Here is a 25,941-nt window from a genome sequence, read left to right on the forward strand (position 1 = left end):
TGTCAGCACCATAAACACCATCTCCGCTTGCAAAGAGCTGCCTGGAAAAAGAAGTGAGCCGTGGAGACATGATATGGAACCAGAGGGAATGTTAGGTCAGCAGACCACACACAGTACAGGGTCAAAAACATCTTTAAGGTCACAGAAGCTAGCAAGCTTCTCCAGCAGGCTCACTTTGTGTCTGGTGTATGCACGTGGAGGCCACAGGTCAACATCAAGTGCCTTCTTCAATTTTAATATTTATTTATTCTCTCTGTGTACTGTGATGTGCGTGTGAAGTACAGTTCCCAAGAGCTGGTATTCTCCTTCCACCATGTGGATCCCAGGAACCAAACCTGGGCTGACAGGCTTGGAGGAAGTGCCTTTACATGCTGAGCCAACTTGATAGCTCTCTACCTTTTATTATTTTTTAATTTTTAATGTGGATGGTTGTTTGCCTGCCTGTATGTCTGCGCACTACGTGCATACCTGATACCCAATGAGGCCAGAAAAAAGGTGTCGGATCCCCTGGAACGAGTTACAGATGGCTGTAAACAGCCACGTGGGTGCTAGGAATCAAACCCAGGTCCTCTGGAAGTCAACGCTCTTAATCACAAAGCCATCTCTCTAGCCCCTCTACCTTTTAGTTTGAGACAGGGCCTCTCATTGAGCCTGGGGAGACTAGCAGCCACCAAGCCCTCAAGATTCACGAGCCTCTAATGGGATTATGGACATGCTGGTTTTGGGGATCCAATCTCAAGTGCTTTACCCACTGAGCCACCTCCCCCACCAATGGACTTGTTCTGAAATCCCAAAGATGTAAAGATGCTGGTGGCAGCCTGTGACAGCTGCTTCCCTCCCACAGGTGAGTATGGGTGTCTTCACACTGACGAGACTTGAAGAACACTGTGTCTCCACACTCCCATTTTCAGCAGATTTCTGCGAACTTCTTTTGAGGGTTTCTCCTCTGGAGGTTTGTATATTTTTCTCAACAAATCTCTATGCCACCTTTTCAACTTGTTAACTGGTCCTCAACACTAAAATCAAATCTATTCATGAGCGACGTGAAGCATCTAAATCCTGTCTCGTTGCCTCACTGGGTCTCCAGGCAATCTCTGGAAGTCAACGACGAAAAGGATTCTCTCTCTCCTGCCCCGCTTTGCCTCTGGAACGGAGGTGCAGGTGAAATACAGTGTTTCTGGGGGTCACAAAGGTAATTACTAGCCCCAGGTTGTTGGGTAGCCCTTCCGTCCATGCATGAAATATTCCCTTATGAGGAAGGGGGAGGGGGCCTCAGGAACTATTAGAAACTTGTAAGACTCAGGAGGGTCCCTCTCTGAGGTTATGAGGAGGTAGTTGGTGGAGATGCCTGCAAGCTATCCAGGGAATTCCACAGATGTGGCTACAGTGAGTCATCACCCCAGCTGGGGTGGGCTTGGCGGGATGCAGCTGGCGAGTCACCTGTGTGTCCCTCTAAGGAACCTTTCACCCGCAGGCCTTTAAGTCAACTCAAATTGGCTCGCCAAACTCGATTTTGGTGGCATTGCTTCTTTGGTTTGATGCCTCTGCTTGTCTGGAGTAGATAGAATTTGTTCACAGCTCCCCAGGAAGTCACACCACACCAGTTTATTTGAGCTACATTTGTGAGACAAATGAATGTAACCATAAAACACATTTTGTAAATCGCTCTCGGAAATGATTTCCTTCCTTATGGCAAGTAATTACTTGAGATGTATTATTTAACACTTTATGAAGTACAATATCAGAGATAAAGTTAGGCCTGGAGATGCGAAGCGGGGTGCAGTGGCACGCACCTGTAACCCCAGCGCTGGGAGTAGAAACCTGTGTGAGTTTCAGGTTTGGGGAGAGGTCCCATCTCAAAAAATAAGATAGAGTGACTGTGACACCAGACCTCCAGCACGAGCCACCGGACTGCAAGTGCAAGCGCACCAATGCTACATCAAACAAGTAACTCGGCTCCCATCCGTGTAACCGTCCTTTACCTGTTTCACGGACCCCTTCCAGATGTTAGCAGACAAGCACAATGCTTTCTGGCATGTCACAATGTCAGTCAGAACCCTTTCTGTTCGTGTCTCCTACCCACAGATCTAATGTCCTTTCCATCGAATCCGAGCACCATCAAGCACTGGGACTGTAACGGTGGCCGTTTGATGTGTGACAGAGAGCAAAGCCAGCATTGTTGTTCCCTTGTTCACCATTTCACAGACAGATTGGTTCTTATTGTGGATTGCGGCCATCTCAGCACACTATTTCTTTGTAAGTTGAGAACCTCCACCTTTTCACTTGAAGGAAACACTGCCCAGCTTTCTCTCTGGCAAATCTGAGTTGCCACAATTACTAGTTTTGTGCTTGAGGCCATTATTAAGTCATTTAGGTGTCTTAAACACGAATACTCTGAAAGCAATCAATCTGTGAAGTAGGACGACTCAGTAACTGACGGGTGGGTAGCTCATACAGTGTCTATACGCTGGATGAAGGAACTACAAGTCAGAAGCAGCACTTCATCGTGCTTCTCATTAACAGTATACATTTAACTTATGAAGAGTGGTTATTTCTATTATATCCCATTTAGTACTTTTTCTTGACCAAGGGCTGTTAAGAATTCAGAAAGTCAAACTGTGGCTACAAGAGAACTACTGTAATGACATTTGAGACTAGGTAACGCTTCACTGTAAGGAGGAACTGTCCTGCCTGTGTCAGATTGTCTAAATATATTCCTGAACTCCACCGATCAGATGCCAGTAGCATCTCCCACACCCAGTTACGACAATCAAAAATGTCTACAGACAACTTCAATTCACCTGAAGGGTAAAACCATGTCCAGTTGAGAACCAATGGTATAGGAAGACCATTGCTACCTTTATCTGCTTTAGCAATCAAATGTTTCCAAGGTCTTGGAGTTAAAAAACAAAAACAAAACAAAAACAAAACAAACAAACAAACAAACAAAACCGCAAGCTACCACAATAGAGAGCTAGAGGGTTCAAGACATGGATTAATGGTTAAGAGCACTGGCTGCTCTTCCAAAGGACCTGGGTTCAGTCCCCAGCACTGACTTGGCACCTCACAACCACCAGTTCCAGGAAATCTGACAGCCTCTTCTGGCCTCTGCACTAGGCACACATGGTATACACATATATGCAGAGAGGCAAAACATCAGACATATAAAGATGAAAATTCTAAAAATAATTAAACTGTCATTGCAAGATAACTTCCAATAACAACAAAATTTGCACCAAACTCATTTGGCCCAAATTATCCTAAGTATAGCCATAGTGTATTTAAATACAGGTTTATGACCTTGCCCTTGTAAAGCAAGTTTTACGGACTGAGCTATCCTCCAGCCTGCTGTTGATCCACTCACCCCCTCTTCTTCAGTCCACCTCCTCTTCACCCTGAGGGGTAGGTCGTTCATGGCCCCACATTGCAGACAATGCACAGCTAGAAAAGTGAAATGACTTGCCCTAGCTCCCATGGTACTGAGATCTTAAACCCAAGCCAACTCTGAAGTCCACCTTCTCTTTGGGGATTGGGTGCGAGTCTACTTCTGACCTTTATGCCTTTCCTCACCTGCAACTTCAAAATAAGATTTCAGTACTTCACACCATCTCTAAGAACAGCCATTCAGTGAGCTCTCGAAGGCAGGTTCTAGAACTCAGCAGCAGAATGAAGTGACCACCTTGAAGAGGAAAACTCCCTGTGGCTTTGTGAACAGACCCAGTGGAAGGTGGCCTTAAATCTCTGAAGCCACAGGTCCATATCTGGGCCCTGCATCCCGTCTGACTATACAGCAAACCATACCCAGTAGACCCTCCTTCCCCAAGTGGTCCCCCAGTGTCTCAGCTAATAATCCAAATAATGGTCAGTCTTGCAGGACAAACGGAGTCACACATGTCACAGACCTGTGTTGTACAGAAATAGTTTCAAGAACCATACTACTGTTTCAAACTGTTGAGAAATGGCCAAATACAGAGTCTGTATAAGTCAGTAAAGTATTGGTAAGACGTTAAATCTTCGGGTTCCAAAGCCTCATGGGGGTTGGAGCGGCTGTAAGAAGGGGGAACCAGGAGATCTGGGATTCCTATGACAGAAGAGATGCCACCCAGTTGAGGTCAGGCAGTGTGTTTAGAGTGCAGGCAGGGGACACTGCTCCCTGCTGCGTCACACTGCAACAACAAAGCCCAACACTGTGCCTCACGGGCACTGTAACTCCAAATGAGCTCCAGACACGTTACTCCATTTCTCCCCTCAACATCTCAGTTCAGAAGCTACTGGAAGGTGGTTTGAATGCCAATAACCCAGACTCTCTGAAGAGAAAAATGTCTTGCCCATCATTTCATGAAGCCACATTTAGATTCTAGGTCTAATTTCAACAGATATCAGCACAGCTTAGCTACAGTTACAGTGGACAGATCATTTGTCAAGAATGGAAAAAGCCAGGATGCCAGGGCAGTTGTGTTGGGGGAAGGGAGGATGGGAAAGAAGACATGCAAAGTATCAGTAAAGCCCCTGGGAGGACAGAAGGCCCAGTTGACTGAGCCCAGGTCAGGACTCTAGAAGCATAGGCCCCAGTGATCACCATGGGTGTAACCCTGGAAGGCTGACCTATGGCCATAATGCCAATGTGAGTCTAGATGGAGATCTGACAGACACTGCACATGGGGAGGCTGAGAACAGCACAGACATCCCAGCCCTGACTGCAGACATAAGAAACACAGATATGCTAACAACAAAACACTCACTCAGGTCCTCAGTCTAGGAAACCATCTAGGCTTTCATAAAATTAGCATCATAGTCATACAGAAAATGCAAGAAGGCTTTGATTAGAAGCTTTCTTTTTATTTGTTAGTGCTGGGACGGGACCTAGGGTTCTGAACATGCCTGGCCCGTAGGCACTCTACTATGGAATCGCAGCTTTAGCTCCTAAGTGCCTGCTATGGTATAAGACAAAATCATATAATATGGATTGATAAATAAGTGAACAAAGCAAAACCATGTTTCCATAAATGCTTACGAGATTGATTTAAGCACCTACATTTAAATGTTGATAAAACGCGTATTAAAGGACTTTGACTATAGAGAGGGCTCAGTGGGTAAGAGCGCTAGCTCTGCCACTGTGAGTAACTGAGTTCAAATCCCCAGGTAAACCTGGACCCGGAAGCGTGTCTCTATAACCCCCATGTCCTACAGTGAGATGGAGGCTGTTGTGGGATATTTGTACACTGTATGAAGATGTATTGCTGTGATTGGAGTAATTAAAAAGCTGAATGACCAACAGCTAGGCAGGAGAGGATAAGTAGGATATCCGGGGAGAGAGAGGAACAGAAGGAAGAGGAATCTAAGCATGTTGATTTCACCAGCAGACTCAGGGCAAGTCGAACATGGTGTACAAAGAAGAGTAAAGGAGCCATGTGGCACAATGTAGATTTTTAAAAAAAAATGGGTTAATCAAGTTATAAGAGCTAGCTGGAAATAAGCCTAGGCTAAAGACCAAGCTTTCATAATAATGATGAGTCTCCACGTTATTTGGGGACTTGTGACCCAAAGATAGTTCAACAAGAAAGTTTGCTCCAGGAGGCGAAGACAGGATAACAACCAGAAGCTCTTGGAAGAGACCCATCTCCAACATCGTACAAAGTAAAGACCAACACTCAAGACTGTCCTCTGGCTTACACACACACACACACACACACACACACACACACACACACACACACACACACACACTTTTTGAATAAAAGAAAAGCAATAATAACACCTTCCCTCTACACCAACTAAATTATGAAAAGCCCACTAAATGTCTCACCATTTCCATTCTAGGGCATAAATGTTTCAGTAGTTATTCTGCAAGATATCTTAAACTATAATTCAAACAGACTCATGGCCACAGGCTGTTGTGGGATATTTGTACACTGTGTGAAGATATATTGCTGTGATTGGTATAATAAAAAGCCTGAACCCTAATAGTTAAGCAGAAGAGTATAGGCAGGACTTCTGGACAGTGACAACTCTGGGAAGAAAGGCGGGGTCACCAGGCAGATGTGGAAGAAGCAGGATGGGCAGTATGGAGATTAGATAATGAGCCTCATGGAAGAATGTAGATTAAAAAATATGGGTTAAGTTATAAGAACTAGTTAGGAACAAGCTTAAGCTAAGGCCAACCTTTGATAATCAGTCTCCGTGTCATTATTTGTGGGCTGGAGGTCCTGATGAGGAAGCACTACTCCAACAGGCCTCTGGGCCCATTTTATATACACAATCAATACAATACCACTAATAAATAGGATTACTTTGAAGCCTGATGGGAACTCACTGGCCTTGTTAGGGAGTCAGCGCCAAAGGTCCCCAAAGAAATTCACTTTCCTGATATTCACCAAGAAGAGCTAGCAGAAACCACTAGAGAGAATAGGACCCAAGAGGCCACCTTACCTGGTGAGAGAGAGGGGAGGCTTCCATTATGCCCACAGAAGCCAGTTAACTATGAAAGGGGCCTAACATAATCTTAAGCTTACTTAGACCATTAATGAGGGTACTTTTAAAATAACTTGGTTTAAAGGCTCCTCCTCAGGGAAGCAGTACCTCTGGATCTTTCACAGATCTCTGTCACTTCTCTGGAAGCGAACAACATTGCACTGTTTTTGAAAAGGTACCGAACTCCCAGTGTTGTGGAGACAACTCCCCTGGCCAGAATGTCTAGGATGTTATTACCTTTGTTGTGTGGTTATTCTTTGGTTTCCACGGGAACTGGTTCAAGAACTACCACCTTGCTGTGGTCCCAGATCCAAAGATGCTAAAAGTCCTTTATAGTGCTGTACTGGCTCCCCTCTTCCACATAACCTCCCCGTGCACCTCACTCATTCTCACGTTACTACTTCATGCAATGTTAATGCAGGTGGTACTCTACTACAATGGTTCTCAACCTTCCTAACGCTTCGACCCTTTAATACAGTCCCTCATGTTGTGGTGACCCCCAACCATAAAATCATTTTCATTGCTATTTCATAACCGTAACTTTGCTGTTAAGAATCGTAATGTAAATCTCTTTGTTTTATCTTTCTGATGGTCATAGATGACCCCCGTGAAAGGGTCACTCGACCCCCAGGTTGAGAACCACTGCTCTATTGTATTGGTTAGAGGGTACAGACAAAAGAAACTGCGTATTATTAGTGCAGATGCATTTAAAAGCATATTGTATCCTTGGTTGAACTTACAGACGGGAAAGTCGTGGACATGGGAGCCCGTCTTCTAAACCACAGACCCACCACTCTGGGGGGAATGCTAAAGAGCAGCATGGGAAATACCAGATATCTCATGTTAAGCAAAAAAACATGAAGGCCATATGGGAGAGAGTGGATAATGATGAAGCATGTGCCCTGTGATCCCAAGACATACAGAAATACACATTTGCACACAAAAAATACAGTTATGTGTATACCACTTACAAACACTGATACCCCACAATCTAGTGACATGGTGGCTGTCTGTCCTCTAACACGTCAGCACAATGCACTCCTCCTGTGACAGTAGTGACGCTGATATAAACAAACCTATGTTGCCATAGGTCAGTAAGTAATCATCTATTTTCATTATCAAATACTGTGTATGTGCACAAAAGTGAAAATTTAAAATACCCCTAGTCCTGCTTCTTTCCCAGAGGGAAACACGATAAAAGGTCGGTCCATCCATTTCATATCCATTTGCAAATATATATCTTATATAAAAGTACAACCCTAGCAGGACTAGGGGTATTTTAAATTTTCACAATTGTGCACATACACAGTATTTGATAATGAAAATAGATGATTACTTACTGACCTACACATTTACTATATTATACTGTGTGTGTGTGTGTGTGTGTGTGTGTGTGTGTGTGTGTGTGTGTGTATACATCTTTCTTCATGTGTGAGGGTACATATGAAAGCCAGAGATCAACCTCGGGATTTCTCTACCTTGTCTTCGAGACAGGGTCTTTCACTGGGACCAGGGGCTCACTGGTTATGCCAGGCTGGAGGGCCAATGTGCCCAAGGAATCCTCCTAGCTCAGCTTTCCCAGAGCTGGGATTACAAGTGTTGAGACCACACTTGACTTTTTTGTGGGGGTGCTGGGGACTCAGTTAAGTTCCTCATATTGTGCATATGCACCTTACTGAGTTAGTTACCGCGGCCCCCCCCTTAATTATACCCTTTATCAATAATTTAAGTGTAGTTCTACTTACATGGTGACCAAGTGTTTTGACTGCATAAAAAGACCACATCTAGTGATGGTCCTTTGCCCCCTACGTGTGTTAAGTACGAGCAGTAGTGTTCAGCAATGGCAGTATCATCTGACGACACACTTCACAGTGGACAATGGCAGGGACAGCAGCAGAGGTGGCAGCAACAGTGTTAGCTTGTGCTACAGGCGATGAATGACAGTGTCCTTATTAGGAGTGATGAGGGCCTTTTGTGGCTATCCAATGTAGCACTATTTAAAATCGTAACAGCTAGAATAAAAAAATAACAGAAATCAAGTGGGAATAACTAAATACCTTCTGGCACATTCCATGAGTGGCCGTCATAAAGAATACCAAACATCAGTATATGCTGCTAAGGAAAGATGTCTAACCGTGTGGAGTAGAATTTGCAAGCCAGTTTATATTCCTTTTGTATTTTAAAATCGGTTGTACTTTTATATAAGATATATATTTGCAAATGGATATGAAATGGATGGACCGACCTTTCATTGTGTTTCCCTCTGGGAAAGAAGCAGGACTAGGGGTATTTTAAATTTTCACTTCATTTTCTACTTTCTTATTTAAAAAAAAAAAAAGTCTTAACACTAAGTAGTGTCCTTCCACCTCCAAGGCCCACTCCAGAAAGGAGCCATCACAGCAGGATAATACTAATGGGACCATTCAACTCATTTATTCTTCCTCTGATAAGCATGAAAATATCTGTAATTGTCCACTTGGCAGCATTACTTCCCAAGGTAAATTAATAAGTATGTATTCTACACTTATCAGCTTTTGGAACTCTGATTAACACAAAGCAATCTTCCAGAGCAATAAACATCATTTCTAAGTGTGTAAGGCGGGATGGGATCAGCACCTCTTCCTAAGGGGATCGCTCTCAGGCACAGAAAACCACTTAAAAGGACAGCTAAGTGATGGCATTTCCACACTGTTGCTCACATACCAGAAGAAATGAAAGGGAGACTGCTCAGCTGGCAAAGTGACTGCCACCAAGCCCAGCGGCCCGAGTTTCATCCCTAACCCACCAGATGAGAACCATGTCCCTCAAGTTATGCTCCAACAACCCCCCACAAACAGCACACAGTAACTAAATGAATGTAATTACAAATAAAAACTAAGACTCAAGAATTCACCCCTTTGATAATCCAATCACTAAGTTCTGACACATATTTATGAAACTCATTGATATTAAGACAGTATTGCTCTATTTTTATTTCTTTACTCCTTAAATCAAGAGAAGCGGCCTTAAGCTCAGCCCCCAGGGCTGGCTTCAGGAAAAGAGGTAGTGCTGAACGGAACTAGACTCTCATGAATGGCAGGTGTCTAAGGTCACCTTCTCTATACAGAAAGGCACCCTGAAAAGCCAATGGCAGACGCTGATCCTTACATGCTGCAACAAGACAGCAAGCTAGAAATGACCACCACCTGCCTCCCTTTCGTGGCCCCGTAGTATGAGCAACCACAAATGGTAAACTTCAAACCACTGCCGTGGCCAGAAGTTATCTGAGCACAAGGTGGGCAGAAAAAGAGGGAATGCCACTGGTAGAGAGACCATTTTTAGAGAAACGAGACACACTTGGATCATGAAAGACCCTTATCATCTTTCCTAAGTATGGCCAAGACTGTCTTTTTTTTTCAAAAAGTATGAACACAGGGTCCCAAACACCCCTCCTAATGTGGAGGTAATTCATGCTGGTCAATTAAATGATGGCTATTGGATGGACAGGTTACTTACATTCATGATGTTTGAGGCTAGGGCAAGTAAAGTATTTCCACCAATCAGATTTGACCTTTTCTAAAAACAAACAAATAAGGAACATTCCTTTTTAAAAAAACTTTCCCCCCTTTTTGTAGTAGAGGTAGGTATGAGGGCCTTGTACAAGCTAGGCAAGCATTCCATGGAGCTGTATCTCCAGCCCTTTTCTTATTTATAAAATAAAAAGTCTTAAATCAAAAGTTCACGTTCTATGCTTCTCATTTTAATTATACAATGGTAATGAATATGCAAACTGAATCCCAAAGTTTTCATACAAGGACCTGAGGTGTTTATTTAATGCCTTGGTTTTTCTAACGAACTGGGATGGGGCAGAATAAATCGCATGGACATTTATCCTGTGGCCACTCTGTGCCCAGTTCCCAGCTGGCTGCTCTCCCACGGTCTACCATTTCATTACTCCTCACAATATCTTTAAATACCCAAACTACCAAACATGTAAGGAGAGCCACCATTCCATTTCCAAATAAGCCTTGTTGTGTGCTTGGCTGGCAATTTGATGGCACATATAAAAATTTTTAATGGGAGCAGATAAAAGGGCAGTTAAGAAATTAAAATAAGAAAAACAATGGCCAAACAAACATACTACAGGCCTGTAACTATCGTTTAGGAGATGGAAGCAGCAGTTCAAGGCCGTCCTTGACCATGTGGTGTTCAAGGATAGCCTAGGCTACATTAAATTTTATCTCCAAATTGTGTGTGTGTGTTGGGGGGCGGGGGTCTCCAGGCAAAGGAATTACTTTCATGTTTACTGACGAAAAGCCAATAAAAGACGAAGAATTTCTGTTATCAGAAACCATCCTAGTCATCCCACTTAAAGCATGGTTGGTCCATACATGGAAAAGACAACAGTGTCGCCATTTTGAATTACCTCCACATACCCAGGTTTGTAAACTCTGATGCTAGACTAGACTATCCACAGGAGCGACTATTTGATACCACGGAACACTGTGGCCCAATCAAAGCCTTGGGCCATCCCTCCCTTCCCAGGGCCCCTTTCCCCAAGCACTGGCTCTCATACCAGTAATCAAAATGACCTGCTGGCCCTGACACCCGTTTTTTGACTCAGTAGGTCCTGGGGTCCTACATGAAAACATTCCCAACAAGTTCCGAAGTGGTAATGCTGGTTTATGGCCCCTCCTCATGAGCCACAATTCAGGAGACGCATCAGAACCAATAATAGAAGTGGGTATTTACTACAGGGCAAATTGTTCATTAGTTGTAAGGCCACACGAGGATGAGGAATTCTAGGTGTTCTGACACTGCTGTGTTGTGACACACGGGTCACTCCGTCACACCTGCCAACTAAGGCGAACAACTCGGTGTACCCAGTGGCTGACACTGCCACCTAGGGAAGGTTAAGCAGGAAGAGTCAGGTGCTGCAGAAGCTGGAGATGCCAAGGGGACAGCTGCTTAACTGGCCTGAAAGGGAAGCCTGACTAAATAACAATGCCACTGTAGATGACAAAGACAAGGATTTCAGAGTGTTCAGCCATGGGCAAAGCGGCAGCCAGAACTTAACCATCCTAACTGTTTGCGATCCTTATAAGAACGTCAGGAGGCAGGAACTAGGATTTTTCTCATTTAACAGGAGGAACTAGGCTGTAGGGAGAAGGCATACGCCCCCAACTATCAGACTGTGAAGTGGCAGAGCTGGGCTTACAAAGTGGAGTAGCTGATCTGAGTGGGCCTCTCCTGCTTGTCCAGTTAAGTCATTGATAAATGTAACTGATTTCTCCAAACTGCAGACGGCGAGCCGTTCTTTTCCAAGTTACAGCAAGTTAATATTATGCTGGTCCTAAAGCAGGCCGAGCTTCAGTCAGCCACACAAACACCATCTACCAGGAGTGGGAGCAGGAGGCTAGAGCTGATGAAGAACCACTTGCTTGCAAATTTATGACACTTAAAACTACACACACACACACACACACACACACACACACACGGCCAGGAGATAACTTAGCTGGTAAAGTGCTTCCCATACAAGGCTGAGGATGAGTTCAAGTCCCAAAACTCGAATTAAGAGCTAGGCGTGTGTGATAGTGCATGCTTGTTACCCCAGCTCTAGGGAGGCAGACAGGTAGATCTCTGAGGATTAACAGCCAGCCAAGGTGGCCTACTTAGCAAGTTCCAGGCCAATGAGTGACCCTGTCTTAAAATTTTAAAAAAGGAGATGACAGCTGAGGAATAACACATGAGCACATGAGTTTGTCTCTGCCTTCCACACGCACATGCGCACACATCAATACACTAACAAAAATATTCATAGCATATACAGAAGATCCACATATGATCACTGTACCTTCCTTTTCTTCAAGGTCTAGTCCATTCATTCTCAATCAGTCATGGTTTTGCTCCCAGAACATTTAGCAATGTCTGGGGCCAATGTTGACTATGACATCTGCCAGGATGCTGCTGGCATCTAAGAGCATGGAGGCCAGACATACCTAGGTATCCAAAATGCGCAGGACTGTCTTCCTCACCAAAAAAGTATCCCGTCAAGATGTTAACAGGGTTGAGAGCCTGCTCTATATTAAACCTTTCCAAAGCTGCTTTGTGATCCTCGCTGGTCCCCCAAGTTCAGATGCCTGAGAAACAGCCCTGCTGTTTTCCTCACTACCTTGTACATGATCTTCATCATTAGAGAACACCACTCCTGTCTACTGAAGCACTCCTGGAGGGACAAAAAGAATACCCCCAGAGTACCAGGAAACACACACCACCACCACCACCACCACCACCACCACCACCACCACCACCACCACCACCACCACCACCACCACCACCAGGCAGTGTTCAACAAAGTATTGTACATAGCTTGTTTTCCTGGAAGGTTAGGCCAAAACCAGACACTTCCTACCTGGAGGTAGGGTGCCCTGAAGTACAAACTTCCTATCAACATTATCTCTCATTTAATCCTGCCGACCAGCCAATGAGACCGGACCACTATTTTAGGTAAGTGTGTCTCACCCATGGAACTGGTGAAAGGTCACATGCTGGTAAGTGGGGGAAAGCATGTTTCTAGAGTCAGATCGCCTAGTCCCACGCTGCTACCATACCCCACCGCTGTGTCATGGGCCTCCAGGGCTGAACACTCACTTTAAAGACTAGCCCCAGAATCAGGGTGTCTGAGATGCTAACAAGCAGGGCAGTAACAAGAACTGCTGGAAACCATATGACATCATCAATATGATTGCTACACACTTTGCTCCCCAAGACAGCAACAAAAATCAGCCAATTCAAGGAGTGCAGCAAACAGGCTCCAGCATGGTGATATATTTTTAAAAATTAATTATAGATATTTAGAATCTACTTGGCTCTATCCTCCAAAACACCCTCATCATTTAAAAATTTGAATTTGACACAGCATAAAGTTTTGAGATTATTTCTTTCCTTATTAGCAAAATCAAAAGAACACAGTAAATTATGAAGGGGCCATATTGGTTTCCGATGTAATTACATGCCCTGTCCTTACAAATGGCACTCCCCTGTTGGCCCCGTGCTTTGTGACATGGGCAAAACCTAGGCTCTGTCAGGGTAACTTAGCAGCCAGGTGCAGATCTGGTAAAGCATCATAAATAACATCTGATGGCTTGTCTCTGGGAGCACTGACAGTATTGATCCCCCCACTCCCCACCAAATCAACCTGATGAATCTGTCTTGTCTTCATATCACACAGAGAGATGCAAAATGACGAAAGGTTTCAGTGCTAATATAACCTATGTGGTTTTCCCTCCAAAAACTATAGAGACTAGTTTTTGGCCTGTGGTTTCTGAGCAATTCTACTATAACCTCCAGACCAGGGCCACGAATATTTCCAGGGCTCAGGCCCAGACCCTTAGAAAGCCCATCAAAAATATTCCTCCCCACTACCTGGCATTCTCTCCACACAGCGCATCCCAGGGTGTGCTAAGCAACTCTTCTTCCGCCCCAGGAGTTAATTATCACGAGTCAATGATCTTGTAATCTCCATCCCCCTACCCACCCCCTTCCTTCTTCCAGTTATGCCAATTCTATAGTACCCATGTCCCCAAAGACACACCCCAGCTCTATTCCAATTCAAGTCCAGTTTTCTGTCCATTTGGTTATCTGTTTCTGGAGATCAGACTGACAGAACAGAAAGCCTACAATTAGACTAAGCCACCCAAGGCATCCAGCTGGTGTTGGTGCCTGGACATAGCAAGCTTGCCCAGTTTGACCTCCTAAGCTTAGATCGTCAGTCATCTGGCAAACTCGTTGCAACACCTTTGGGTTTTATGTGTGATGTGGGTATTCCTGGAGGTGTATGTGTGTGACCGGATGCATGTAGAAGCCAAAGTATGGCATCAGGTGTCTACCTTGACCACTCTCCACTTCCTTTCTTCTTTTTCCTCTTCCTCTTCCTTCAGACAGGGTCTCACTGCGTAGCTCTGGCTAGCCTGGAATTCAGAGATACGCCTGTTTCGAGTGCTGTAATAAGGACAAGGGACATCATACCCAGGTCTACATTACTTCTTGAGACAGTCTCACGGCGGCTGGCTCACCAAGGGGGCTAGACTGGCTGGCCAATGAACTCCCAAGATCAACCTCCAGGGACTTTTGCCTCTCCAGAGCTGGCATTCAGACATGCGCTGCCATACCTGGCACCTTTGTGCTTTTCTGAATGTATCTTCGGATGGTTTGCTTTGCAATGACCTAGAAATCCAGAGGCTAGTAGGCACAGACGAAGGTCTTTAGGGCTGTTCTTCTCTACAATGGACGATGGGTTGGACATCATATATCCTATACCAGACTCCTGCCTGCTGGAGAACCTTAACGTGTATTCTTGGCTGCCTACATACTTCACAGGATCAGATGTCACACTTCCGACTAAGGATAGGGATGGAACCTGGAAATCTTTACCTGGATCAAATGTTTTAGGCTAAACTTACAACGGGTTGGACATCCCTAATTTGAACATCTGAAAGACTTTAAGAATCTGAGACTTTGTGAGTTCCAAGATGTCTTCACAAGTGGAAAATTCCACATCAAAATGGTTTCCTACACAACATTATTAAAAACAATATATAAAATGACCTTAAAGCTGTGGTGACAGCACAAACTGTGTTTAGACCTGAGTCTCATTCCTAAAATCACCCCATTATTTATATACAAATATCATTGTATTAAAAACAAACAAGCAAACAAACAAACCCCAACCTGCCAGGTAGGGTGTTTTCCTGCAATCTCAACACTTGGGAGGTGGAGGCCAGAGTTAGGGTCACCCTGGACTCCAGTTAAGTGAAAGTTAGCCTAAGCAGTAAGTGGCTGTCTTAAAGTCCCAAATAAACACCTCTTGTCCCAAGCACTTCGGATGAAGGTTATTCAACCTGCAGAGGTAAAACACTAACTTATTTCCTTTGGACAGGTATTTTGCTCTCCTGCTATGTACTTAACCCAATGCCAGGCCACAGAGGATAAAGAGGAAATAAGCTGAGGCTCTGGAGCCAGGCTCCTTGGGTTTAATTTTGGTTGTCCCACTTATTACCAGGGCCCTAAGCCAGCCCCTTAACCCCTGCTTCCTCCTGCGTGGAACAAAGATGGAAATAACACCCACTTCGTAGGTTGCCATGCAGATAACGTGCTAAGGCGAAGAAGGCATTTAGTCTACTGCCCTCGATGCCCACAGGCACTCCATAAACACTGGCTATTATTATCCCACAGACCATCGACTGCCGAGTGGCAACCCTTAAGCCAAATCTGGCCTAGAGACCTATTTTGTTTGGCCTGCACATTTTCCTTTTCAATCAAACCAACAATTTAAAACTGGTAGATTTTCTAGACTATGTTGGATGTCTGGCAACACATAGAACCTTGGCCTCTGGTATCCACAACCCAAGGTGAGGGCTCTAGCCATCCTTTTGATAACACCCAGCTCCTTTGCCAACACTGCTCCGTCTGACTTACCCCTACCTCCAATTTGTCCCTTACCTAACTTGTTCATGAAGCAACAATCCCTATTCTAGGACCCGGCCCCCCTCCTTTTTTTAGATAGGGTCATTTTAGCCCAGACTGACTTTGAACTCAGCAATTCTCCTAGGCACTTCTAGAACAATTCTACTAACATATCCAATTGTCTTCTTATTCCCCATACTAACTAGTCCAACTGGTGGCCCTCATGCTAACAGACTTCCTGCTTCCCTACCATGGGTTCAAGTCTCCTCAGCCTAGTCAAGAATGTTCAATAGGCGGTACATATCAAAATTGTCTGGGGCATTAAAGCCAAGCTAAGCCTGTGGGACCAATGGGCAACACGTTTTGATAGGGCCCAGGTATCTGTATTTTTTAGTGTCCTGGGAGATACTTCTTCTTTTTAATTTAAAGATATGGTCTCAGGTAGCGTGGGTGGCCTTGAACTTAGTATACTGCCCAGGTATTCATCTTCCTGCTTCCACTTTCCAAATGCTGGGATTCAAGGTGTATGTCACCATGCCAGAATTCACCCAAGAACATTTAAGGTATACATGGCTCTGAGACCAGCCATTGAAAAAACCATGGCCTCTGGATGTGAAAGCCCAGCGAAGTCTAGTGCCTCTCATTCGCTCCTCTGATACTTCCTGTCTGCATGGTACAGAGGACTAGATGAGTCTTGTTTTCTTTCCCACTCTTGTTAAGTCTTGCTTGCAGATCGACTTGTATTTAAAGCTCGTCCCCCCAAACAGATTGTAAATTCAAGAGTGGGCAGCTCTCCTGCCACATCCTTCTTTCCCATCCCCAACAGAGCTAATGGGGTGCCAAACCCATTGTAGGCATCTAATGAAAACGCCTCTTCTCAAACAGTTCGCTCTACAATCCAAAAGGCCTTGCAGAGAGCACATGGAGAACCAACTACCCTGATCTCCGGGTGGGACGGTTTGTAAAAGGCAAAACCAGGAACAAGTAGGATATCAGATAGACTGCGACGTGCCAGGAAAAGTCAGAAGTCACTTAGGGAAGAGGTCCAAGGCTCGGGAAGTCAGGCAGCACTCTGCGTGAACTTTCTTCAGGTGAGCCGGAAGGACCACTGAGAAAGGAGCAGGGCAGCAAGAGGAAAAAGACCCGGGGTGACCAATGCTCTTGAGGCAACCTATGTCCACCCCCCCTCCCACCTCCCACCCCCCACCCCCGCCCCCGGGGGTACCCACGCAGGAAGGCAGGGAAAACAAGGCAGGAAAACTCAAATCAAGATTTTACCATACCCAAAAGCCAGGGAAAGAGCTGCAAGTCTAACCCCTCAGAAAGAGGCAAAAGGGGTAGAGGGACCATGAAGAATGTGACATGTGGAACAAAGAGGAGTGTGGCAGCATGTATCTGATCTCAGTGCTGGGGAGGATCAAGAATTGAGACTAGGAGCAGCTAGATAAAGAACTGGAGGCCAGCTTGGGCTGCGCAAGACCATCTCCAAACCAAAACCAAACCCAGAACCATGAGAAGAAGACTCTGGTGAGCAAAACACACTCCCGGCCCTCACATACATACCCCAGGAATCTCCAAGTTAGTTAAAGCTCAGCATGCAAGACACCCCAGTTTCTGAACTCGTCTTAGGCCATGGCTTACTGTACAGACATGAAACTATGTTAACAGCGCAATTTGCATTCCTTGTGACATTTCACGAACATGTTCCATCAGAGAAATAAAGGTTTTATTCATAACATTTAGTACTGCTGATTGTACTATGACAATAAGAAACTTATTCTTCTCTTTCTCCTCCCAAGTCAATGGGCAGCTTAGAAAGAGGTAACAAAGACCAGGGGCCCAGTGATGGCACTAGGCAACATCCATCCACTGTAGAATAGACTCCTCCCCATCCCAGTCCCGATCATTGTTGGAGGTGCAAATGGTTTGAAATGAACACTAATGGGGAGTGGAAAAAAAAAAAAACAGGACATAGAATACAGTACAAGAGATGGCCACAAAGGGCCTGGCAACTCTATCACACCTCTGTGGGACACTGGCCCAAGCACTGGCCAGACATCCACTCAGTTCTTCTCCATCCCCATTGTGAGTACTCCCCCACCCGAGACAGATGAGTAAGTTAAGAGAGTAACAAATGAAGAGTCACACAGCTGGCAGGTGGAGGCAGGAAAGGAACCCAGGCACTCCTCCACTCCTCCACTTAACTTTACGCCTGGCTGTCCCTCACTCTGCCTTTTATACCCAGGCCACCGTCTTCACACAGAGGCTAAATGCAGAAGGGCAGAGGTGATGGTGTAAGTGAGACTTGAGGATGCTGCTCTGGTTATATTTTCCCGAAGCCCCGCCATACGAAGGAGTGAAACATACAGACCCTGTGTTCACTGCCTACATCGAGGGGTTCACAGCCACACACAACGGATCACGAGACTAGAGCAGGATGGGGCGGTTCTCAGCTATCACTCACCAGCGTGCTAGTACTACGAGGTTCTCCAGGGCAGACTGGCGAGAGCTGGCAGGGAAGGCCAAGGGCATTCACCTCTTCCAGCCATCAAATGTGCTTCCAGAGGAACTCGGCTTCACTGATAACCCGGCTCCCATCAATTGCTACTCATGGCTCACAGGAAGTCAGCCCTTATGCACAGGGGACCTTCCTGGCTTGCGGATTACAGATAAACAGATACCCCTGTCCCAGGGCAGGCTGTGAGCTGCAACCATGTTGGATTATGTTTCACTTTCCGGCTTCAGAGCTTGAAGCAACTCTATTTTTAAGCTTTCTCGGTTCCACAAGTAAAATAAGGTCATTTTAAGGAAATGGGTTTTGGCTTTAGACAACTTCCTCTGAAAGAGTTAACTGGTCGGCGGCTTTGACACATCAGAAATCTTCCTGGCACTAACCACAGAGGAAGAGCCTTGGTCAATGGTACAATGCAAAGGCCCGCAGAACTGTGCAAAAACTGTGCCTGTCACTCAGGATGTGGACAGTTCGGGACACTTCCCGGGATGTCCCTCTCCTAAGAAAGTTTCAAAGATCCTTTTATGCTGTTGTTATTAAGTAAAATCATCTCTCTCTCTCTCAGGTCACCAGAAATGTCACATCCAAAGAATAATAATTCAGATTTCAAATATCAGACCAAGCTTTAAAAACATTGCTACCACTATTTAGGAAAACCTGTCATTCCTTTCCACTTAGAAGTCCTTTTCACTGAGTGTCTACAGTAGCCTTGATTTCTTAGTGTCTCTCTTAGTGGAGAAAGTAGCCAACTGGAAAGGGACTAAAGGTGTCTGTGGTCTCACTGGAGATGACAGTATGAGAAGTTAAGGGGAACTACTGCTTTTTATTTCTAAACAAATATCTCTGATTTCTTAGGGAATAAGCTGTGACTTCGGAGCTGGTGGTTCAAAGCTCACTTCTTCATGAAACCCCGGTGTAAGCACTTCTGATGGAAACTTAACCGTCCGCACACCTAAGCCTCCCATGTAGGGCATGTAAGACAGCCCTCTCCTCACAAGAAGGACAGATAAGAAGAAAAGAACCTCCGGTGTCAGTTCTGGCCTGCCCCCTGCTGCCTTGAGACCTTGGCTGAGTAATTTAACTGCAATGGGCCTTAAATTGTATCACCTGCAAGCGAAGCGGATTGGATAGTAAGAACTATGTTTTATAAACTCCCAGGTTATGATTCCAAAACCACCATATTTATGAAGTATTGAATATGCTAACCTGAAATATTGTTAAGTTATAAGAATGCTGCATGGACATTACAAATGGCCCCAAACAGTTGGGCACCATACAAACGGAAGTCAGTCATTCTTTTTTATCTTCTGGATTCAATCAGCTTTCTTCTCACTGGCTTCAACCTCAGGCTAACATAGCTCCTGCCTTACATTACACAGCACAAGCTCGGCCTGGTACTCCGGGTCTCCAGCAAAGTCAAGTTCATGGGGACTCCATTCTGGCTTGACCACATCTTCGAAGTTGCAGGTAACTGTGGCCAAAAGATCGACACCCACTAAGGCCAGCAGGGTAGAAACACATTCCTACAACTTAAATATTTGAAGGGAATATTTAAAGGAAAAGTATGAGATCAAATTAAACTACACATCCTCCTCATTGGAAAGCCACCTAAGTAATCCTGCTGTATCAACCCCACCCCCACCTTGCCAGTCTCTTGAGCTGCTGCTTTCTAGTACCTTCTGTAGTATATCTCTTCTGTGTGTGACATCACTTTCCCAGGCATTCTTAGAAGGCAGACAGGATGGGGAGGAGGAAGGTCCTCTATCTGTGGTTTCCTACACATAATCCTTTCCCGTTTATCTGGTCTTCTTAGTCCTAGGAAACATTACTGGGCGGGGGCTCTTCAACAACTGTACACAGTCCCTGAAACACCATGTAAAACTGCTAACGACCGTGAAAATGCATATCAAACCACACACTTGTACCTCAAAGAATTCAGGGATGTTCCCCTCAGCACAGGGGGTGGAGACTGGAATCTTTCCGCCTCGCACTTTTCAGCAGCTTCACAGACCTTGGGGAGACTCAGTATACCAAGTCAATGATTTTCACCCACCCTGATTAAAATATTACTGAAAAGTAGATGGGTAAAAAGAATTGGAGTTGGCAAGTTTGGGGCAATGCTTATAGCCAGTCACATGGACTATTTATACATCAGGGTAAGTTGGACAAAATAGCTAATTGTACTAAAGGTGTGTGTTGTGTGTGGTCTCACTGGAGGACAGTATGAGCAGTTAAGGGAAACTACTGCTTTTTATTTCTAAGACACCAAAAATCCCCCCTTCCCCACCCCACGGCAGTCTTTTACTCCCAGGTGTTGGTATTTATTCCTAAACTCAGAGTAGATATTCCTTTCCCATGTTAACTTGACACAGTATGCCGTTAAACCCCGCAGACTCTGTCCTTCCTCCAAGTATTATACAAGGTGGCGATTTTTAGAAAAATACATACTAAAAAAATCCTTTCCTGTTCTCAGGCTTGGGTGCTTTAGCTCAGTTAAGGGTGCTTTGTTCCCAGGGACGATTAGGGTGGCGCCCTCGGTACTGATTATAGTGGAGCTATTTGTCCTGCCCACGTCTGGGCACTGCATTATATTAAAACATCCATTTTGGGGTATGTAGTGACTAAAAATTCTCTCCCAGCTTCAACTTGGCATCAACCATACATCGCAGCAGAAGCAAGATTATTGCATACAGAACCACAGGAACCCACATTTTTCTTCTTTCAAACTTGTTCAGGAAAAAAAAGACCCTGCTGAAATAGCATCTACAGTCCTCCATTCTCAAATGAGATTTATTAGGCATGGAGGGGCTCTTTGGAAAAGTATAATCAGCAGGTTGCTATGACTGAATTAAAGTAAATCTGACGTTGATAGGCTACTGCCTCTTGCATTAATAGATCCTCAATTTTCTAGAAGAATGAAATTACATACCACTTTAGAAAACTTAGGATCCTTCTGCTCATACAGGTAAACAAAGGGACAGTATGTATGCTGTCTCTTGAGTTATAAAAATACTTGATTTATGAATACTAATTTTATGGAGCAGCTACTATTTGCCAGGCCTTAGTGCTTAAGTATTGTACATGTATGTATTATCATATTACTTTAAAAAAACCCCTCAAAGTTGTATTATTATTGTCCTATTTTATAGAATAATGAACAATTCTGGCAGATTAAGCTATTTGTCTAACAGCAGACAACTTGTAAATAAAGACAGGAGGCTACGGTTAGTGAGAAGGCAGTCTTGCTCTGTCAAGTTCTTAAATGCTCCCAGCGACAACTTGAACGTAGACCCACGTGGATCTAGATCTCCGATCACCTGAAGAACCACCTCCCACCTCCTCTTGAACATAGAATGTTTGGATGGTCCTATCTTGGTTCATTCCATACACCTTTCCCAACCTTCATGCATAGGGGAAAATATCAACAGAACTCCAAAACACATGGTGGTGCATGTATTTAATTTCAGAATGTGGGCACTCGAGGCAAGATCAGGAGTGCAAGGCTCTAAGAGACCCTGCCTCAAAAACAAAATCAAATAAATTCCAAGACTTAACTGGAAGCCTACGGAAATACTGATAAGGAAAATAAAAATGAAACTTTGCCTGCAACACTGAGGACTTTGTATGCACTTGGGAGACAAACTTTGTACCCCTCCCAGAAGATAGAGCTCTGAAAGTGTAGATTAACCAGTGATTCAGCATACATTACAATCTTACATAAAAAGACTTCTGAATATGTATAAGAAGCATTTATATTCCTATAATGAAACATTATTTTCGAGTATCCAAATTCAAAACAACCTATATTCCTGGAATAATAACTTCATGGCGAGGATAATAAAGTTTAGAAATAACTTGGAAGATGATGAGGGCAATATTTTTATATTTTAAATACTCAATTACAGTGAACTACATATAAATTTGGCTAGACAGTCTCGGTGACCTGGTCCAACAAATAGTCGAAGTTTTTTTTTTTTTAAAAGAGCAATTTAGTAGTCTCACAATTTCCTATTATCAAAAATAACTTTCCCTGCAAATCTGAATCTAATCCAAGAAGCATGTCAATAGCCAGTTGTTTCAGGTTATTTATGATCTAGGAACCGATTGTGTAGGGAGAAATAGGCTTATTGTATGGCCAAGCATGTTTAGTCGCCGGCAAAATTATTTACTGATAATGAAAGCATGGAATATTCTGTGCCTGAGAATCTAGCACACTGGATACTGTATGTGTAAGCAGGTACTGTACTCGGCTTCCCCCCTGCTGGCAGACCCTAGTCACTAAAAGGATGAGCCTCTTTTGACTGGGACTGTATCGCACATCCCCGGTAAGTATCTCTAGGCTGGAAAGCACTAAGGATCCAACCCAGTGCAAAATTATGGACAGAAAGGGAATTTAAAAAAATTAATTATTTATCTACCCACCCCATTTCCCAAAGTCCTATATATGTGCACAGACTTTCTTAAAAGACCCCAGCAAAATATTGATTGTGCCAAACAAACACATCTAGACCTAAGACTAGGTGAGGTCCTCGACTGGTATTATCATGCAACTACAGATATCTGAGTCCGGGTGGGTTCTAGCCTGGTCTGGGCCAAGCCTCAACACGCGGGTGAAGACAGGAGGCATGGAGGAAGGAATGCAGGAGAGAAAGGAAGAAGGGGAGACCTCGGGGCCACACTTCTTTCTAGTAGCAACAAAAAGGAAAGCCGCATACTGACCTAAATCATCTCTCAAAGGCGCTTTATAAATTACAGGGACAAAGGGAGGGGGTGGCGGGTGGCCTGGGAACCCCACAGACACCCTACCCTCTGACCCGCCCCCTCCCCCTTCAGCACAAGGGAAGCAAGACAGAAAGCGGCTCAACTCGGCCACGGGCGTGAAGCCCTCATCTGGGTTTCAATTGCCCATCCATCCTCCCCCCAAAAGAAACACACGTAAACACTATACCCACCCCGGGGGCGGCCACTCCCGCCCCGGGGCTCCTAGAAGCGGAGGCCGGGGATTTACTTAGTTAGATTTTTCTTGCTTACTCATTTCCCTCAAGCACCCAACCCCCCGTTCCCACTCCAAAACCCCGCTCGGTCGCCTATCCTCCGGCTCGGGGGCCCCCCGGGGATCCCGGGTCCCCGCGGCCGTGGCTCGGGCCCCCGCGCGGTCCGGGTCACTAACCTGCTGCTGTAAGGGCATTTCCGAAAGCAGCCTGGCTCCGGGGGAGGTGGGGGGCCGGCTGGAGAGGGGGCCCGAGGCCGAGCGGAGCGGCGGCGCCGGGCGAGGGCGGGCGCCGTGGGGGGGTGGGGACGGGAGAGGGAGGGTGGCGGTGCTGGGTGCGAGGGCGCCGGGACCGTCCCAGGCCTGGGAGCCGGCGAGCAGGAGGAAGTGGGTGCCCCCTCTCCCCCTCCAGCGCCCCCTCCCGCCGCCACCTCCTCCCCAGTCACAGGCGCGTCCTCCGCGCACGTGTGCGAAACGTCACCGGCGGGTCCCGGAGAGAAGGGACAGATCCTGGCGGCGGGACGGGAACCCGGCTGCCCCCGCCCTCCGTCGCCGGGGGGCGGGGAGGGGGACAGGGCGGGGAAGGAAGGGGCAAGGGGAGAGGCGGGTCAAGGGCAGGCCCGGGGCCCGGTGAGCAAGGCCCCGGCGCTCCGGCCACGCGGGCGCCGCCGCTGCCACCGCGGAGATGCGCCCAGGCCGGAGCACCCGCCCGCCGGCCCCTTGTCGCAGACAGCGCGAGCCCTGGCCCACCCGGGGGCTCTCAGTTCCACCTCCCACGCTGCGATACCCCTCCACCTCCCAGATCCCCTTTGTTGCCGGGAGCTAGGTCCCCAAAGGTGCCAGGCACTGGAGCCCCCACGCTCGGAGCACGCCCGTGGGACCCCCGGCCGCCCAGGGGCAGCAGAGGCCGAAGGGGAGGCAGGCACGCCTCGGGTCCCCCGGTTTACATCCCCCTGGGGTCCCCCACTCTCCAGTGCACTACTCCCTCCCCCACCCCCTTCTCCATCCGGGGCGTGACCCCTTCCTACGCCCGAGAAAGAGGAAGCTTCGAGTTGCAGGGGAGGGGAGAGTGGGGGTAGGGAAAAGTGCAGGAAAAGAAGGGGGGGGCGCGAAAAGTTTTGGAGTGTTGAATGTGGTCCGCCAAGAGGGACTCCCCACTGTCCCGCGCGCCTGCCCAGGCCCCCAGGTCCTCCCAGCGCCTGGAGGGAAGCACCCCAAGTCTAACAATAAGCACACGCTGGAGGGACAGCAACGAGGCCCACGATGCTCAGCCTCGCGCTCTCGCAGCCACCGCTCCCGGGAGCCCGCCTCCCACCTGGGCTAGGGACGTTGCCGAGGGAGGGTATTACCGGAGGGCCGCCGCCGCCGCCGCGTCCTGGTGCTGGTGGCTGCTGCAGCAGCCCGGCTCTGCTGGAGGGTCCTTGTGGCGTGGTGTAGAGGAGGCTGCCGGCGGCCGGCTCCGCGCCGGGGACACTGGGGAGAAGGGGGCCGGTGGCCAGGGTACCGCTTTGGAGGGAGGTGGCACAGGACGTGGTGGAAGGGTTCGTAGTGAGGATCTGGATGTACGTGCCCGGGGCGGCGGCGGCGGCGAAGCCGGGGCTGGCTAGCAGTGCCCTTTTGTCCATGGAGGCTGCAGCGGCGGCGGCGACGACAGCCGCCCCCTCCCCACCCCCGGCGGTCACCAGGTACTGCTCCAGGGCGGGCTGGATCCCCTTTCTCATCTCTCGCTCCTGCTCTTTTTTAGTGTTACGATATATTAACGTATTGCTTTCAATTTCTTTATTATTTGCAGTCGGAGTTTCCAAGTCTCTCCTTCTCGCCTCCCCTCCCGGCGCTTCCGAACCCTCTCTCTCTCTTTTCTTTTTATTTTTTCCGCACCGCACAGGCCCCGGGGCCAAAAATAATCGGGGGTCTGGAGAGAGGAGGGTCCCGGCCGCACGGATATCAGGCCCCGAGGGGAGATGGAGGCGTCGGGGGCAGCCGATGCAACGGATTGCGAGGCGGCGGCGGCAGCCCGGGTGCTGCGGCCGGCAGCTGAAAAATGGCTCCAGGAAGCTGCTGCTGACAATGAATGAAGGGATACGGTTTACGCGCCAAGGTCCTCCCGCGAAACTCAGATTTCCCGCCGGCTTTTCAAACCACATTTGCATATCTCCGCCCCTCAACCCGCCGAGGACTGTTCCCACAGTCCATTGGATCCCTGTCGCCTTACTTTAGTACCAATCCCGGAGCGAGGTCGCCACTGGCTGGTTTCCATTGGCTCCCATACATCATGGTTACCGGGGTGACCCGGGCTCTATTTGCATAGGCCAGCCTGATTGGCTGGAAGCAGAGCAGGCTTCTTGGGAGGTGGGGCAAAATCCTACTCTCCCACGGGAAGCCACGCCTATTCCAGGCCCCTCCCTCGTTCCCTCCGGAGGGGCTGGCTCTGATGACCTGGGCAGGGACTCTGCCTCGCAGACGCAGTGTGGATCCAATCTTGAGCGCAAGTTTCGGTTTTGGAGATTGTCAAGGTGACACC

The 25,941-nt window shown here is 46.8% G+C and overlaps 1 protein-coding gene across 1 annotated transcript in view; it reads right to left on the bottom strand.

Moving 5' to 3' along the window:
• E2f3 (E2F transcription factor 3) overlaps window positions 1–25,436 on the bottom strand; it is an 83,298-nt gene extending 57,862 nt beyond the window's left edge. Inside the window, exon 1 of the mRNA XM_006972282.4 lies at window positions 24,770–25,436. Coding sequence (XP_006972344.1) covers window positions 24,770–25,141 — 372 coding nt within the window. The 5' untranslated portion in view covers window positions 25,142–25,436. The remainder of the gene's footprint in view (window positions 1–24,769) is intronic.
• Window positions 25,437–25,941: the final 505 nt, after the last annotated feature.

The sequence above is a fragment of the Peromyscus maniculatus genome, chromosome 5 (genome assembly GCF_049852395.1).
Source record: "Peromyscus maniculatus bairdii isolate BWxNUB_F1_BW_parent chromosome 5, HU_Pman_BW_mat_3.1, whole genome shotgun sequence".
NCBI lineage: Eukaryota > Metazoa > Chordata > Mammalia > Rodentia > Cricetidae > Peromyscus > Peromyscus maniculatus.